Source organism: Bacillus rossius, chromosome 12 (genome assembly GCF_032445375.1).
Source record: "Bacillus rossius redtenbacheri isolate Brsri chromosome 12, Brsri_v3, whole genome shotgun sequence".
In the NCBI taxonomy this organism is placed as follows: Eukaryota; Metazoa; Arthropoda; class Insecta; order Phasmatodea; family Bacillidae; genus Bacillus; species Bacillus rossius.
Window position 1 is genome coordinate 44,331,147 of NC_086339.1, and position 19,200 is coordinate 44,350,346.

General features: G+C 36.8%; 1 protein-coding gene across 7 annotated transcripts in view; it reads left to right on the plus strand.

Moving 5' to 3' along the window:
* LOC134537890 (zinc finger protein OZF-like) overlaps window positions 1–7,733 on the plus strand; it is a 30,433-nt gene extending 22,700 nt beyond the window's left edge. For all 7 annotated transcript variants that reach the window (XM_063378807.1, XM_063378804.1, XM_063378806.1 and 4 more), the window contains 3 exons: window positions 1,501–1,560; window positions 3,645–3,701; window positions 5,839–7,733. In XM_063378807.1, the coding sequence (XP_063234877.1) occupies window positions 1,501–1,560; window positions 3,645–3,701; window positions 5,839–6,924 (1,203 nt within the window). In that variant the 3' untranslated portion in view covers window positions 6,925–7,733. The remainder of the gene's footprint in view (window positions 1–1,500; window positions 1,561–3,644; window positions 3,702–5,838) is intronic.
* Window positions 7,734–19,200: the final 11,467 nt, after the last annotated feature.

Sequence of the window (19,200 nt, forward strand, 5' to 3'; positions counted from 1 at the left end):
ACAAAATACCTAACATATCACGATGCAAACAAATTATGTCAGGTCTTGTAAAAATGTATTTCTTTCGTATACATTTTACAATCATAATTATTTCCCCAGTGAATATATCTAGGATCTCTCGACCTACTAAATTAAAACAGCAAGCATCCTATACCATAAACTAATTCCATCAGGATCAGATTAATTTGGATACATGATACGAAACTATTAGTCCAAAAATGAAACCTACACCAGCGAAATGAAAATCGACAAGTATTTTCCCGAAACAGGGTCTATATTATTTTTTTATGAAATAAATTTATGAAAGAAATAAGTGTTCTCTAGCAAAAATGTCATCCCTATTTATTTGTTGGTATAGAATTACTTCGTTAGTTTTGGTTTAATATAATATAACCTAACAAAATCATGAGTTTCAATACAAGAGTAAAGTTGAAAACACACGGTTTTGAATCGTAGATTGTAATTTTATGGTTTAATACAAAGCAGGTTTGACGTCAAAGTAGTTTTTGGTTAATTTAATTATATCTGTTGCAAGATAAAGTTCGCGGCATATTTCTTTACTGCAGCTGTAAACATTCCGAATCACAATACAAAATAACAGCTGACTAACATTCTACCAGAAAAAAAACTGTCTTGCAACAAAAGTTACAAAATTCTGGTTTATTTCATTACCAACACACCCATTATTACACCAAACGCTTCGTCAAGTTCCGGTTAGCCAACCGCAGGCTAAGTATGGGTCATAATACACCCCTCATTCGTTAACCGGAGGCTAGCCTAACCTGTAGGCTACCTAACCTGAAGATTTAGCCAGAGGTCATAATATCGGCCCTTAAACTATTATTTTCTAGAATGAATTTACAATTTGTTTTTGCTGTTATATCAATTATGGAGGAAGAGTGCAGCTAATTATTTCCTTTTTGAAAAGTTATTATAATGTTCAAAAGTTTATTGTGGATGTTTTTGGTTTCTTCTATTTTTTCTAGGTTCTTCCATATTACAGCTCCATACTCCAAATTAGTTTGAACTAAAGAAAAATACAGGGATATTATTGAATCAATGCTTCAAGCATGATGGGTTAAGAATTTGATTAAGGCTAAAGAATGGTTTGATTTAGAAACGGAGGAATTATTTTTTTTAGTAAAAAAAAATTTGCTATCAAATATGAGTAGGGGGAGGTGAGACAGTAGGTATCAATAAATTGCCAATTTAAAACCCGTTAATCTGAATAACCCTCCACCGTCACTTGTCAATTACCAATTAAAAACCCATTAAGGCCAATCAGTGAGTGCACGCGTGTAATGTCTAACCCTCCACCCCCATCCCTCTCCCAGATGTCTCATCAACAGCTGCACTGCACCCTTTCCCCCTCTATAACTTAATATTGATCTAAGAATCCCATTAAGTATCACATAGTGCAATGTGCAATGTTGTTCTGCCAGATATCTCTACTGGCACGGGGTGTTGTTTACTGCTTGTAACTGGTGTTGTTTGTTGCAGGAGGAGATGGAACAAAAGCCAGTGGTTGAGATGGAGTTTGTCTGTGTGGACAGCATCAAGGTACAGTAGCCTGCAATGTGCCGTTTATCATAATTTTTGGGCACAAGTTTTGAATTTTAAGTTTAATTTTTCATTTTTAAAGAAGGAAAACAAAAATAAAGTTGCATTTTTAATTTCATTTAATTTTGTTTCCATTACTGTACTCTCCGACTAGATCTTGCGCAACCCAATGCACCTGCTCTTGTTCGCAGGCCCAATTAGATACTTTTTCTGACGATTGGTTATTGCAGCATCTCTGCAGCAGTTTGCATCACGTTTTCTCCCTGTAACAGTATGACTTTTCGTGCTAGCGAACGCTACCCCAAGCCCCGCGCTAGCATCTTTCATTTCTCGGAGGCAAGCATCGGTAAGCTGTTTGGCAGCACGTCGAGGAGCATATTACAGTCCTCGGCGATGCCTCGGGACGGTCCACACGACACTTTTCCCAGGCGACTTAGCAAGTTCTGACCCCCCCTTCCCTCATATCCCCCTGTGGCTTCTTGGGAACTTCTACCCGGAGCATCGACCTCCAGTGAACCCGCGCGGAGTACATGGTCTCTCCAAGGACATACGCCCTTGTCCAACAGAGCCATCAGTGAGGCCTAGCGGCGGCAAAAATCCCTAACCTAGCTCTGTCCGCTGGTTGCGAGTGCGTCCATTGCACTCTAGCGGACGTTTCTGTGACCCTCCAGGCAGTTTCTCATCTTGGCCGCCAGAGCACACTACTCATCCCTCCCATAAGAGACAGCTTGTCATAATCGACTTTGGAAGCAGTCGCTGTGCAATTGCGACCTTATTTCGCCCACGACCCTGGTGAGAGAGCGGCGAGTGCTTTTGCAGTCTGCTTCGCTTCTTCGGGCATCTTCGGATACCTTCGGGCCATCACCACCACCCCCCTTCCTTGGATGGGCGCAGTAACTTTCTTTATTTAGGCGTGACGATGCCATTTTTTGAACATACGGCGGGCAGCATCTGGACAGTACGGACCACGCGTCGCGATTCGCGAGAGTCCAACTTAGTATTATTTCCAAGACTTGACACTACGACATGTAGTCTCGAACGTCAAGGCATAGATGCCTTTTTTTTTTTTTTTTTTTTAAATTTGGCTGCCCGTACTAGTTTTTTTTTAGCTAAATTTTTTTTCTTTCTTCTCTCGTCATGGCTACCGTGGACTCCGTGCCGGGAGTTGCCAACTCTACTCCTGGAGCCAGCTAACGTGTCTTCACCCTGCTGTTTTGGGTAAGTGGTCGTCATACCTTCCTCCCCCCCCCCCCCCCCCCCCGCCTCTTTTTTGCCTTTCCCTGGGCATAGTCTTGCCCAGTCTTAGCCACCTGTTAACCAGTCTAAGCTATTTGGGACTTCGGTTACAGGTGGGATAGAAGAATTAGATGCAAGAATTAGAATGGAACTTCACTACCAAAATTAGCAGTCCGTGATTGGACTCATGCAGTCACAAGTTTTCTCCCCACACCGGTCGACATACAAGTTTCTTCATAAATTGAATTCTTCTGGACTTTAATCTACAGAAACCTCCAGTGCCAGGACCGCCAGTTTTCAGGACATAGGATTTAGTTGAATTCATTTCAAAAGAAAATTAAAAACAAAATGTAATTGTCTTTCTTTTGAGCCTGCGAGCTCACATAAAACCAGGGTCAAGTTTAAGAGATATGTTTGTTTACTTTTATATGTATTTTGTTGCCCCGGGGCTCCCTTCTGTTTGTAATTAATGTATTTTAATCCATATGTATTTAAAGATTAAGATAAAAGAAAAGAAAAAGCTAAGTAAATAATTTTAGTAAAAGGGCAGTTATATAAATCAAACCAGCATTCTTATTATTTCTTTATTACTCATCCTCGATCCACATAGCCTCCTAGAGTTTCTAGTAGGTTATAACGTTATAAGTAAATTCCTTTGTACGACGTCTGGGCACCTCTGTGATAGTAATTTTTTTTTTTTTTTTTTGTGGGCTGACACTTCCAAGGCATTACTTTTTTTACTTATTTTTTGAGTGTTTATCTAAAGCCCAGCGTACGTTAACAGCACGTGTGTGTAGCTGCTGTCTCCTTGTACCAGAGCAGTCTTCTCCACTGTGGTTGTGTTGCAGGAGGAGGTCGAGGAAGAGACTCCACTGGCTGGCGTCCAACCAGCTGCTGTGTGGCAGGTGAGTCCTGGTTTCACTCTGTCTCGGTCACAATGCCAGGCTGTCTCTCTTCGTAGCAGCCACAGTACTACTTACTAGAGGAGTTCTCTTTGTCTTACTATATGAATTAATGTTAATCAACCTTTCATTTTAGTATTATTTGTCTCATTTTCCCAAAGTTGTTACATAACATGAAAAAAAACTTTTTAATGGGATTCAAATTGTCATTCTTACTATTCAAATTTAATATTTGTATTCGTGAATAATCTGATATTTGTATTCGATTTGAACTGAACAGAATGATATTCGCACAGGCCTGCTGTTCAACGATGGAGTAGAATAAGTGATGGGACCTGTTTCAGCAGCCAGTCAGGGTGGTCTGTGCTGTGGGATGATGTGACACACCAGGATTTCTTGGGTGTCAGTTGCCCAATACCAACAAATGAAGCGAATCACAAGTCAGACAATTTCACGTCAGTGGTCAAGCCAAGATGTATTTTTTAACCTAAATGTTTAGTTTCAGAAATGTTAAGTTAACAAATTTCACCACAGACATTGGCACTGGCGCGTGGCGATAGTGATTGTCAGTAAAGACCACACCAGTCTAGCATAATTGGAGTACAGTAGAATCCCGCTGGAACGACCCCTCACGGTTCCCGAAAAAACGGTCGTACTTACGGAATTGTTGTTCCAGAGAATTTGGGCAATGTTTGGCCAATTCTCCCCCCCCCCCCCAACCCAAAACCCCCCCCCCCCCCCCCCGGCCGTTTCACGGAAAGAACCGTCCTTTATTTGGGCAGCTTTAAAATAACATCGTGCTAACGTTATGTAACGTGGGTAGTTTATTTTTTATCCATTTATTGCCCCCCCCCCCCCCCTTCCCACTCATTCGGCGTCACCATTTGTCCCGCCGCGCCGGATGCCTGCCAGACACGTCTCTCGGCGCCAGGCGAGCTAACGGGCGGCGGACATAATAACCAACCGACGTGAGAAGGGAGGCGGACGTCAGAGTATTTTCCCTGGGTTTTAAAAGTGTGACAGCTGAGGTTGTTATAAACAAGGGTCGGGCCAAAAAGCTATTTTACATGGTACGTAACTGGGTGGTTTGAAATATAGAGCGGCCGAAACACAAAAATGGGCCAAAGCGATGGCAACGTTTTTTTTACAGCTTCAGATAATGATAAACAAACGTCAACGATCGTTCATAGAATCAAGCCAATAATTTTACCAAATCAAAATCCAAAAACAAATGCGTGTGTCGTCAACAATATACAAAATTCACAAAATCAAACCACTAACCAAATCGGCGTCCAAGAAACAAAGCGTAATAAGTCGTCAACAATAATAAAAACCAAGAAATATCCGAATCAACAAGCAAAAGAAGCGTATCTACCAGCAAGCAAGATCACACTAACAAGCTACAAGACAAAGACACGGGATCGAGATGGCAACAGAAATGCGCATGCGCACCACTGTTTACCGTTATCGCTAGGGTGACCAGTCTGGACTCTGGAGGGGTGGTATCTATTTTTAGCTATGCGTGCGCCTGCCAACAGTACAGCGCTCCCAAGAAAAATGTGACGCGCAGCGCCGTACATAGTGTGTAGCGCACTTGTTTTTCATCCGATTTTACTCTTTTTTTTTTTCGAATTTTTTCACGGTTCCTCGAAAACTGGTCGTTCTTACGGAATGGTCGTTCCAGAGGGGGGTCGTTCGGGAGGGATTCACTGTACTTCGGTCTGTGGGTATATTTTTCGTCATCCGTCACAATGGGCTTTAAAATGAGAGGTAAATCATGGAATTTGATAAAGGAATAAGGAAGATCTTGCAGACCGACAGAAAAACAGGCTATAAAAATAATTTATAAGATATAAGCAGTGTGTTACCAATACAAATAAAGTGACAAAGTTTACAGTTTTTTTTACCATTTATTGGATCCAAAACACAGAGTATTTAATTTTTTTCAGAATGAAACCCTTTAATTTATTACAAAAATTATTACAAATACTCCTTTTACTATTATTATTTGCCTAGTGTACCTTGGAACATGTTTGATATAAACATTATTCAATGAAATACTTTATATAAGATAAGATTTGGCTACAGTAAACTAAAAAAAAAAAAAAAAAAAAAAAAAAAATTATTATTTTTTTTTCAGGTAGTTGATAATCCTGCTGTGGAGACTAGCTCTCTGGCTGGAGCTTCCAGAACAAGAGGTAATTACAACAGTGAAGGTAGTGCCTCTCTCAAGACTGAATGTGTACCAGAAGATGATACACAGGCAGAAACTGCTACCTGCGGTACTAGTTTGATGTCTGACATTTGCATCAGTGTTTCAACAGATTGCAAGGGTCTTCATCCTCATCAGCATTTGTGTTCGTCAAGCAAACAAGACAAAGATGCTCCAGTTATAAGACAAGAGTCACTAGTACGTAATTTAGAAGAACACAACAGATCTCATACACGGGAGCGTCCCTTCAAGTGTGATCTATGTAGTAAATTATTTGCTAGTAAAAAAAATCTTACTGTACACAATAAGTTACATACAGGGGAGCGTCCCTTCAAATGTGATATATGTAGTGATTCATTTGCTAGGAAGGAATCATTTACTGCACACTACAGTCTACATACAGGGGAGCGTCCCTTTAAGTGTGAATTATGTGAGAAGTCTTTTAGATCTAAAAAATATCTGACCCATCACATCAGGGTACATACAGGAGACCATCGCCACATGTGTGAACTATGTAATAAATCTTTTAGTTCTAAATGGGCTCTAATTGTACACACCAGGTCACATACAGGAGAGCGTCCTTTCAAGTGTGAAGTTTGTGGTAAATCATTTCCTACAAAACAAAACCTTAATTTTCACAACAGTGAACATACAGGAGAGCGTCCTTTCAAGTGTAAAGAGTGTGGTAAATCATTTCCTACGAAACAAAACCTTAATTTTCACAACAGTGTGCACACAGGAGAGCGTCCCTTCAAGTGTGAAGTGTGTAACAAATCATTTGCTAGGAAACAGAAACTTAATGACCACAACAGATTGCATACAGGGGTGCGTCCCTTTAAGTGTGAACTATGTGAGAAGTCTTTTAGTTCTAAAACATATCTTATGAGTCACATTAGGATACATAAAGGAAAGTATGCCTGCAAGAATGAATTATGTAATAAGTTTTTTAGTTCTAAAGTGGCTCTATTTATACATGAGATGTTACATACAAGGGAACATCCCATAAAGTGTTAATTATGTGGTAAGTCTTTTATTTTTTAAAGGTATCTGAAGTGACACATCAGGGTACATACAGAAGAGCGTCACTTCAAATTTGAAGTATGTAGTAAGTCTTTTAGTTGTAAAAGGGATCTAATTGTTCACATCAGGTTACATACAGGGGAGCGTCCCTTCAAGTGTAATGTGTGTAGTATATCATTTGCTAGGAAAGTGCCGTGGTTTAAACCATAATCGTCGCATGCGCATAATCATTCCTCTGTTATTTTAGGACATCAAAATTTGGAGAGAAAAATTTCTTCGCATGTACATCGCATGATGTTTTTAGATTCCTGTGTAAAACAATGTATTTTAAAGTTGAAATGCTTAACTATTTAATTAACAGAAATACGAAGTTGTCTTATGTGTAAAATTTTTTTTAAAGACTTTTCAAACGTTATAACCTTTATCTTTTCGTCTTTGTCGCCGTTGTATACTGCTTTTAAAAATATAGCCAGCGCTAGTTGGCATTATTCATGTTTGTTTATGTTAATGTTAATTCCCGTATAGAGCCTTGGGCACGTAGTGGAATATCGATACAGATAGCTCACCGAATACATGCAACGCGGGCACTCTGTCTAGTGCCAAGTTAACTACATTTAATAGCCCACGCTTTCTCGTGGTGTGTACTACGACGATAGTTATGTGTTCCGACTCACGCTCGCGTTACAGTTTTATTTTTTTCTATTTGAAGTTGAACACAATTTTTTGTTGCCTGACTCATTAATTGAAATTGTTTGGCATGCTTTTGTATAATCTACTTTTTAAATAAACGTACTTTCCATGCATAGGTTTCATTTATACGAATAACTTTGCCTAAAAAAATTATGCTTTTTTGCATAAAAAATTGCACCCTCACTTTTCTAACATAATTGAAGTATAAAATGTGCCATGATAATGCGATAAAACACAGTAATATTTAATGCACTTTAAATCTTACATAGAGACGAGCGTCCCTTTAAGTGTGAATAATGTAGTAAGTCTTTTAGTTCTAAAACTGCTCTCATATTGCACAACAGAATGCATACAGGTGAGTGTCCCTTCAAGTGTGTTTTGTGTACTAAATCATTTAATAGGAAAGATAAACTTATTACACATCTGAAATTACATACAAGAGAAATTTACTTTAAATATTAACTTGTAGTAAATGATTTAATCACAATGGTTACCTTGTCATGCTCAGTAGAGTGCATACCCAGATTTTTGTCTCTTTAGTATGATATAATTAAACCAAGTTTATGGAAGCACCAGAAATTGCTGTTTCTCAGATATAATTTGCTGAACTTCAGATCCAGTGGCAATATTTTTCAGGTGGCCAGTCATACTTCACTTCAACAACTATAATTATTGCTGTACCAACAGGAATTAAAGTATTCTGTTGATAACTCTATAGAGGAGCTGTAAAAGTTTTCATTCAGGGTTACAGTTTGAGAATGAATGTGAAGAAATTCTTGTGTACATATCTTTTCCCACCTTCCTTAACTTTTTTTTTTTTTTTTTTTTTTTTTTGCCAGTTTAATATCTTTAGCTTAAGTTTTAATAGTTGAAGTAAAAAAAAAATATATCAATCCAAAATTGACACTAAAATATTCAACATTTGGTTTTAACGTATTGTTATGGGGTCACTGTTACTACCTGACAACTGGTATGATGATGAGAGGAAGTGTAATAATTGAATAAGGTGATTGAGAGATTAGGAATGTTTGTTCTTGGGAATGGAAAAAAAACAGTGAACACTAGGAACATCCACATTCAACCAATAATCGCATAGGAACTAAAACCATTTGTGCCAAATTTTGTTTGACTATATTTAATGGGCAGATAAGGTATTTTACAGTTTTTAGGTCAAAAACAATTTTTTACGAGTAGAACAGTTTACTGCTGGTTCTTTATTGTATTATTGATGTCTGTGCGTAAGAAAGAGGAATTTCTGTAAGCTTCAGTCTAACCTTTGTTCTAATTGCCTTTGTTGTGAGATGACTGCATTTTATTGCTTGGCAAATTGTTTATTATTTTTTTCTAATTGATTATTAATCAATATTTTTCAGTTCATTAGTTGTCTGTTAGGGGTGGTTGCGTTAGGAGCAAATATGACAAGAAAACATGGTGGCCGAGATGTTAAATAAACAAAGAACATAAGATTTTGAGGTACTGCTAATGTAGAGTTTTTGAATGTTTTTATATAGCAAGAGGTTTTGTAATAAGATTATATTTGTAATATTTATTTCAGTTTTTACTAATCTTTTAAAACTGCACAAGCTTACCTTTTGTGACACTAAATTTTCAGTTTGCGTACTTTTGTTTTTGGCGCTAATTTTAGTTTTTGTGAATTTTCCCAATACGTGTTAAGAAAAAGACATTAAAATTCTATTTCCATTTTTTCTTTCAGTGTGTTTAGTTGAAAGATGTATTTTCGTCAAGATTTTTTAATTTTTAGGTTATGAGAGCCTAAACAAATGTGCTGTACATTAATTCTAGGCTGCATCCGAATACTGGCCTAATGGATCCCTTAGCTAAGGGATCCACTAAAAGTGCATCATAGTGGACGCGGCCATCTTTGTGTTGAATCCGAATTATCACAAGGGATGCCGATGCATCCCTTCAAGCATCCACTAATTCGAGATTTCATTAGCTTCGGAATCGGGTTTTATTTTGTTTGTGTATAATATTACTTCAGATTTTCAGCATAAGATTTGTTTAAAACATTATAAGCGAAAGTGATAACTTAAACAGAGACAAATGAAGACGTTAATAAATATAATCAAAATATGAATTTAAACTTAAAGGATAATTCAAAACTCATAAGTATTTTTAAAGTTTACAATTTATAAAATGTATTTTATTTGGATCGCTAACATGTATAACATACACGTTACATTATTTTTTAATTGGTAAGTATTTATTATTTACGTTTTGCTGAATATTCGTAGATATCCCTACACAAAATGGCTGCGTGAACATTAGTACGACTGACAGTCAACAGGTGGTGCTAGCAGTAAAAGTATTCGGATACTATCCATCCATTAGAAATGCGTCCTCTACATTGTGGCTGCATTTGCTAAGGGATGTAAGGATGTGTTTGCTAAGGATGCATCCCTATGTATTCGGATACAGCCCTAATGTCAGAGATGAAATGAATTAGAATAAATAAGGATTGCAATGAATTTAAGGTTGATGACCTTGCAAGTTAGTTTTTTTGTGTATTAGGCTACGTATTTTGTGCAGCAATTTCTGATATTTAAATCTAAGACCTCTATTTCTTAGTTCTATATGAAAACATTATTTTAATTATTTTATTAAAATGTGTGAACATAATTTTTTGTATTGAAAATATTTATTTTTAAAAATACTTATTTTTAAAAATACTTATAATGTTTTAAAGACAGAATTGGTTGTGTATCACATTTAACAATAAAAGTAAATTAGGCTATGTAAAGGTGTGTTGAATGGGAGGAAAGTTCCTTTTCTATACTTGTCCAAATGAAAACGTGTAGATTTACTAACAACTTAAAAAGTTTTTGTAAATAAGCAGTATTTAATTCACAATTTTGTTTTAGCAAATAAATTATTTTTTTTATTGCATTGACATATATCATACATGGTTTCAGGAGAGAACCTTTTCTGACTCCATCCTTGCAAAAAAATAACAATTATAGGTCATGATATAAATCTATGTGTCCCAGCGATCAACGAACTAAAGATTCCTCTTCTCTGTAAATTTCACATTTTGTTTGTCCTGTCAAAGCTTACTGTTCTTACGTTTTGAACGGGATTAAGTTTATAGCTTATTTGTGTTTATCAGACATCCTTGTAGCAAGTTTAGGTGTCCCACGATGACAATGTGGTACATTATCACCTTTACTATTGACCATTTTTATTAATGAAATAGTAAAGGTACTTTAAATTCTCAAAGTCTTTTGTTTGCTATCAATTCAAACATTTATAGAAAAATATAATCCTGCTAGGATTGTTTTTTTTTAATCCCAAAATGACATAAATGCTACTGCTACTTGGTGCAAACTAAATCTATTCAATCTTAACTATGGGAAAACTACTATTATAACATTCACCACAATTACTTCACCCTATTATTGTTGTTATGAATTAGAAAGTACTTGCGTACCAAGCCCAATTTTTCAAATAGTTACCCTAGGTATCATACTTGATTAAAAATTACTTTTTAATTACCTCTTTGATTCCATAACAGCCAATACCAATATAACACTTGATTTGATCAAATACATTACTTATTTTGCTTTTAATATTAACTCAATCGTATGTGTTTATATTTCCTTGGTAAGATCCAAATTAGAATATAACTCCATTATTTGGAACAACTTAAGTAATTCCAACAGTTTCAAAATTGACAAATATTAAACCAAATTAATCAATTATATTAATAAAAAATTTACTAATTCAGGGTGGCCACAGACTGGAAAAACTGAAAAAGTTATGGAATTTGAAACAAGTTTGGGTAAACCTGGAAATGTCAGGGAATGTTTTGAGATAAGCTTGATTCGGTATTGTAATGGTTTCTTCAATGGCCATTTGTTATAAAAACGTGAGTTAGCTGTATCATTTTCAAAATTGTGTGTGCATATTACCATTTTTATCCAATAATCCAGGCAGAATTTTTTTTAATGTGTGTTTAAAAGCATGGTGCACCGCTTATTCAAAACTTGACAAAACTGCAAGGCAACGCTGCATGGCTGAAGATCCTTCAACCTCCAATGTTGGTTAACCTGCTGTATTTTAAATAAGAATAAACATCTTGCATGTGGTTTGAAAGAGCATATATTTGTGAAAAAGACATTGCAATGATTACCGAAGGTTTGCAGTTGCAATTATCTACGGTTGCCGAAAACACCTAAAATGATAAAAATTGATTAGGAAATGGGAAATCATGTTACGAGAAGAAAGTCGGTGTATACATGACTGGAAGGAAAAAATTAGTTTGTAGCCAAACTTTTAATGGCACACTGTAATTAATAAAACATCTGTCAGCACTGTATTCATTATTTTTGTATTCATAACCATTGTTTTTCCTCTCTTAAAGTTGAAAATATTATTCACAGTTTATCCACAAATAAAATGTCTTCTACCTAATATCTGTAGAGATGTATACTATTTACAATTTACTTCAAGAATTTTAATAGAAGTATTGAAACTTTTAACAGTATCCTTGTGGCAAGAATATACTAGTATGAAAAAAATAACTGGTAGAAGTTTACAATAATATGACGTTGACCTAAGTGTCTCCTCGGCTTCTTCAGGCCGTTATGCCTCGTCAGCGTCCTCTCTTGCATTACCAGTGCAACCTAAGTGCAGTGTCTACGAACAGGGACAAACCCGCTTGCGCCCTGGAACGTCCAAAGGCGATCTTGTGTCTTGTAAATAACTTCTAATATCCTATACTTATTGTCACTATGTTCCGTTGTAAATGTTCACGAGTGTCTACGTTTTGGTTAATAATTTATAATGTCTTTTTCTTTTAATAATTGGCATTTAGATATTTTTGTATATATTTTTAAGTGCTTATGCTGTGTCAGTAACATGTAGATCGGCAAGCCTGGCCCGCCGCGCGAGTCGCGTCTTCCCCGCCGGCCCGTTTCCCCTTCCTCCCCTCCACAGCCAGCGCGGGCGGCGGAGTCAGTGTTGCCAGACGTACGAGAATTCTCGTATTTGTACGAGAATTTAGAACCTGTGTACGTTGTACGAGGTAAAGTTGGATCTCGTACGCTTTTGTACGAGAATTTTGAAGATCACTATCAATGTTGGTTTTTTTTTTACCCGGTTTCTAGTAAGATATATTAGTTTTATTGTATCGTTCTGTCAAAACAAGTGTATTACATTTCTTTTGTAACTTAATACCATTAAGTGAAGTTCCTGCCCGACAGCGTTGACTTTTTTTTTGGCTGGCAACACGGCGATGCCGAATAAAAGATAGTGTTTGTTTTTTATTAGCAGGTGCCAACCTCTATTTGTCTAGCACAGGAAATGCACCAGTCAGAATAATATTAAATGCACAACCCCTAACTCACAATTTAGAGTATTTATGTATGTTAAACTAACGAAAATTAAAAAAAAAAAAAAAAAAAAATTAATATTTTTTACGAAAGAAATAATGCAAAAAGAGTGAATGTCAAGAATAATTGTATTGTTGTGAAAATTGTTGTTAATAATGTTTTACTTATGTAATCATAGGATTGTGAAAATTGTTTAGTTTAAATTTGTTAGGCTTGTAACTCCAATGTCAATTATATAAAAATATTGTAGAAACACATTTAAACTTTCGCTTTTACAATACCATTGGTACGAGATTTTTTGTGTCTTGTACGAGAATTTTCGCTCCTTGGTACGAGACATTAACATTTACAATCTGGCAACACTGGGCGGAGTGTCAGTCAGTCGCCTGCTGGCAGTCGCACGGAGCGGACCTACTTCGCTCCGCTCCGCGAGAAGTAGCACGGGGTCCGGGTCGCAGCGTGGATGAAACGTCCGTTAACCGACGTGGTCGTCCAGGCTGTGACAGGATTCCCAGTGATAAACCTCGTTAACAAGATCGCGACTTCGTCACTTCGCAATTCGCTCCGCTCGAGATGCATTCTGTGCACGTCTGAACCTTCTTACTTTCTTAATCAGTACATATCGTTACAGAACCATCTCCGCATACGTAACAGGCCGCGTATGTGCTACTCCGAACTGCCGAACTTCTTAGTCAGTACGTATCGTTACCGAACCATCTCCGCATACGTAACGGGTCGCGTACGTGCTATGAAGCACTGCTGAACTTTCGTAACCGGTACGATTCGCTACGGGACTGCATTCACTGTTATGCCGGTTCTCATTTCGTTGCCAAGAGTTTGTTTCCGGGAGTCCGGGTTGCGGCAGATGAGGACGCTCGTTCCGCGACGTGCCGGCCAGGCTGCGACAGGATTCTTCACGGAATAAAGGAGCGAAAACGGACAGCATCATCATCTCCTTGCTACCATCTACCATTCCTTCCACCTACGTAAAGTTCCCTCCTGGTCCCTTATTTCCCGGTCCCGGCCACGTTGGCCGGAACTCCACTCACTCTCCGACTGGAGCTACGTGGACAAACCAGAGCGAGTATCAGGACAATTCACAAGGACTTAGGGACCATAGGCCGAGGGACGTCAAATACAGAGAATGCTATATTTTTTTACTACAAGAAACCTTTAAGGCATGTTATTATTTGGAATGATTATGCGAGCCTGGAATAAAAAAAAAATTATAGAAAGTTGAAATATAATTCAAAGGTCTATGTTTAAGGTTGGTGTGAGGCTTATTCTAATCAAATATTTGTGGTTATGGACTAAATATCAGGGTTGCAAGGCTTATTTGAGTTATTCTAGAAGAGACCCACTTTTCTGTAAAACATTTTCTGTAAAAAAAAATAATTAGAAGCTCCAAATAGCATTTATTTACTTACGTGTTTTACAGTCATTCTTTAAGAGGGTATTGTGATTTGTGATACAAGTGGTGAGGTTAGGTTACCTACATATTACAAATATGTACTTTGATATTGTGAAAATGAAGTTAGGTTAGCTACATTAAAATTTTAGAGATTTTGAGTGAACTATTTGTTAGGAATTACCAATATAACATAGCTTGCTTAAACTAACCAATCATCTTTACTATTTTATCGTGTTTTTAATGAAGAGTTAACATAATTTAAAAGTAAATCTTAAGTAGGCTACCTAATCTAAACAACCATCCACACTATTAAGTGTTTTTAATGAAGCTAATATAACCACTAACCAACCATTCTCACTATTTTAGTCTTGTTTAATTAACCTAACATAGCCACTCTTTAAAATGGCCAATTACTGGTAAACTACTTGTATGTATCGCAATGCCCTCTTCGATCATAATTGGAAAACATGTGACGCCAATAGACTTGTGTAGTTCGCGAACGAACTAGGTCGGAAGAGCGCTCCCACAGACGAACTACGCGAACTAGTTCCCAGATCCCTCGCTCCTCAGTTCATTAGTTCGTTCTTTTTCCGATCTCCTTCTTTTAGTTCTTTGCACATGATCTGGCTCTTATCAAAAGTCGTCACTCGTTCTCCCTTTCGGGTATTAATTACGGCTTTGTCGCTGGTCTTCTTGGCTGGCTATCGTTATCTGCTCGGGTCGGATAGCTGAAATTTCAGACTTCTAATGGATACTGACTTTACAAAAATGTTGACTCTTGATCGCTGCAAATGTTTACTGCAGTGAAACATTTTCAGATGATAGCTTTATACTTGTGTCCGAGCACTGTAACTTCGCGGTGGGGAAACCGTGGTGTATACTGAGAACAAGTCAGACATAATTACATTAGGTAGTTATATCAGTGTTTACAAAATGATTTCAATATTCATAAAATATTTTTGACAGCTAATGACAACTTTCATATTGAAATTTTGACTTATATAAAACCATTGTTTAATAAAATATTTTTGACGTGACGTCTAATAAATCGATGAACGCCGGCTGCACGCACGAAAAAGTTTCCCGTTATGCACTGTCACGTTACGCTGTGTCCCGTTACGCTCATTGTACGCCTGCACCGCATCTATCTCTCTTCCACTCGATTGGAACAACCATCGATTTGACTTTTTCGAGGCACATTAAACTTGAAACACTCCCATTCGTTTCCTACTTTTCCTATCATCGTCCTATCCTTAACAGAATAACACAGATTGGAAGAAGTTAAATAGCAAACATGTATAAAAGTTATAGTTAAAAAAATATCTTCGTTAAAGTAATAAACAGATTTTAATTAATGAGTGCAAATAAAAGTAAATTTATCAATTAAATTGTAGATTTCATTTCACTCCTTCTTTGTATAAATACAAAATAGTGATAATTCAATAACAATGATTAAATTTTATTCATAAAAGTATGCTATCATTTCATCAATGTTTTGTTATGACGTTGTCACGTTAAACTTTCGTCCGTAAACCGACTTTACAGACAAACAATTTTTTTGATTATTTCTAAAACTTAAAAAAAAAAATTATAGGCATAAAACGGTACTTTATTCACAAATAAACACATTTCATAAATAATATTTCTTAAACTAGCTAATAAATAAATTCTTTTAGAAATTAAAATTTTTCGATTATAGTGTATGTTAATTGTTGTTGAACTTGCTAAATTTAGTGAATTATATATAGGTCCTAATGAACATACACATTCTTAAGCAATATTAGCATACAATCTTACTTAAGAGTTTTTATTAGTTTTTCTATGTCTAATTGTAAGCTAACAAATTAGAAGAGTATAGTGGGTCTTTTTTCTTAATAATTTACGTAATTATGTAGCCTGTACATAATAACGCATTTTTTGTTAATTATTTCTTAAAAAAATATATAATTTGTATATTTATGAAACGGTATTTTATTCACTAAAATAAACGCATTTCATAAATAATATATCTTAAACTAGCTATAAAATAAATCCTTTTATAAAATAATATTTTTCGATTATAGTGTATGTTAAGTGAAGAATAAAAACAGAACTGTTATATACGCCATTTTACCCAATTATGTAAATTATTGTTTTATTTACTCATTTGATGTATAATAACCCAAAAAAGGATAATAATCTAGGCGTTCACAACACTGGTCATTATAAAAAAAAATAACTATTATAACATACAAAGAAGATTGCCTGCAATAGCGGTAGCAAAACAAACGAACTATCTGTGACCTGTCTTCTTTGAATTCGAGATGGGAGCGGACGAACTAAAAGAGCGACCTAGTTCGCCAAGGAGCTGCGAACTAAACGGAGCGCTCCCGGTCGCGAACTATTATGCGCAAGTCTAGACGCCAACCGCCGGTGCTCCCTCTGGTCCGCAAAGGTCGTTATGCCACAACAACACTTGCCCCTAAGTGCATCGAACACGCCCGAGCGTGAGTGTGTGAAAGTGCGCCGCGACGAACACCAAAGCGACGTCAGCGCCCGGCCGGGTGTGGCAATGCGCCCAACTAATTATGTATAATTATTCGTCAAAATTAAAACAACTAAATTAATAACAATTTAAAAGAGGATTCATGTAAGGGAAATTATGTCTAATTGTTTTATAAGCATATATTTTGTAACTTGTCTTTAAGTCCAAAACTGACCGGGTCGGTTTTCCCGCGTTTCACGTGGTTAGGCGCGAGGCCGCAGGGCGGTCTCGCGCCCAGTTACCGTTTGGAGCTCGAAGGGGTCGGGCACTCTGCGAACGTCGGGTCATCAACTTTAGCATCTCTTCAACATTTCAGCAATAGTGTAAGTTTTCGTAATCTTTTAATTAACTTGGCGCCGACCCCAACCCAGTCGCACGATATTTCGTGCGGCTCTTAATTTATTAAATTCTTCCCACAAGGGAACTTCATTTTCTTATGTCCATGTCCAGTTTAAGGACCGCGTAGTAGTGTTACGCAATTTTCGGCTGATTAGCCAATTAATTGTTATCGTCGTAGATCCTCTGTATTAAGTGTTGAGAATAACACTGACTAACTTTCGTCTTGTACCTTTCTCCGTTTTTATAGTGCAAAGTGGAACGTGTATTTAAGTGTCACTTTCATGTGTAAGGGCCTTTTACGTGTACGTCTCCAGTTGGCGTGTCCACGTACTTTCTGAAACGTTAATATTTCGCAGCAGGCTAGACTGCAAATCTATCCTGAACATAGGACCTTTTCTACGTATTTACGTGCCAGCCTAAGTTGTGGCAATAACCATTCATTTACATGCTAAACCTTTCATAGGGACGTGAAGCCACTGTTTCAGCTTGTCAATATAACTTTGCAATCTATCTTGGTCGCGCGAACAGTCACGTTTAGAGATACGCGTGTCATAGCGGTCCGACAACGGACGCGGCCAGTCTCGGGACGAATGAGTGTATTGATACTGAATAAAGTGCAGTGTCCTGTAAATCGTTTACCATTCATTTACAAGGCGTCCTGGGTGGCCTGAACAGCCTAGGTGATTTCTGGACGTTTTTTCAAACTCCGAGACGCGCTCCTGCCTGCAGCCACGAGGCCGAACCCCCGTAAAACCCCTGAGATATTTTACAACGTTAATAATTAATTTAAAAGCTAAAACAGGCAGCGGGAGTGGCGTCACATGTTAGGAAGTAAAAAAGAAGCAGCTTTTGGGAGTTTTTGTTATAATTTTTTGGGTAAAGTGGCTCTCTTTTAGAATTTATGCATCTTATTTTTGGTAACTTAATTGACTGCTACAAATAGGGCGCGGTTACACGGGACCCTGAACTACTTCAGGTGAACATGTTTAAGTAAACACGTTTACAAACGCGAAAGTGTGCGGTTACACGGTAGTTGCTGAAAAGTGTGTTTAGCTCTAAAACCGATTGTCTACTGTCAACGAATGACTGTGTTGTTGATCTCTATTTTTTAATTGCATCCAGAAAACTTGGGATTTTCTCACTTGTTTATACAGCAGTATCAGCAGAAATGAAATGTGTTTACATATTGCTCAATATTTTTTTACAAATCGGGAATTCAAACATGCACAGTAAAATTTTTAAACTTATTTTTTATTATTTTTTGAGCGAGAGTACCTATCTCAGTTTTAAGAAAATTAAGGTCAGGATAAATTAAAAAATATATGTAATTATCTGTTGGTTTTTTTTCGTTGCATTCGGTAAAATATTACTCGAACTTGTGCCAGAAACACTTTCCATCTAGAATTTCTGCAAAAGACTGTTTATATTCTAACCAGCCAATCAGAGGCTAATGTAGAAGATATGTCGATCTGAACTACTTTGCCAACCTGTTTAAGTTAAATGAGAAATGGCCTCGAACGAAACATGTTCAGACTGTGTGTAACCGCACTCAACAGCTAAACATGTTCACCTGAAGTAGTTCAGACTCCCGTGTAACCGCGCCCTTAATTTGGGTTACTTACATAATCTGATAATGTTTTTACTCTCCTTGAGTTTTGTTCATGATATTAAATTTCAAGAAATACTTAACATATTTATATTGCCCTACATTGAATAAAATTAAGTTCAATCTTTGTTTGCTCATTTTGTCTGTTGAATACTTGCAGTATGAAAAAAGAATGCTGATAAATTTTAAAAATTGAAGTAGCGTAACAGTGCAAAATAAGGGTCAGGGAAATCCTGGAAAAGTCAGGGAATTTTATTTCAGATTTTGTGTGGCTATCCTGTAATTATACTTTAGAACTACATTCTATACTAGGCTCTTTAGCCACTAATAGGAACATTTTGACGCAAAA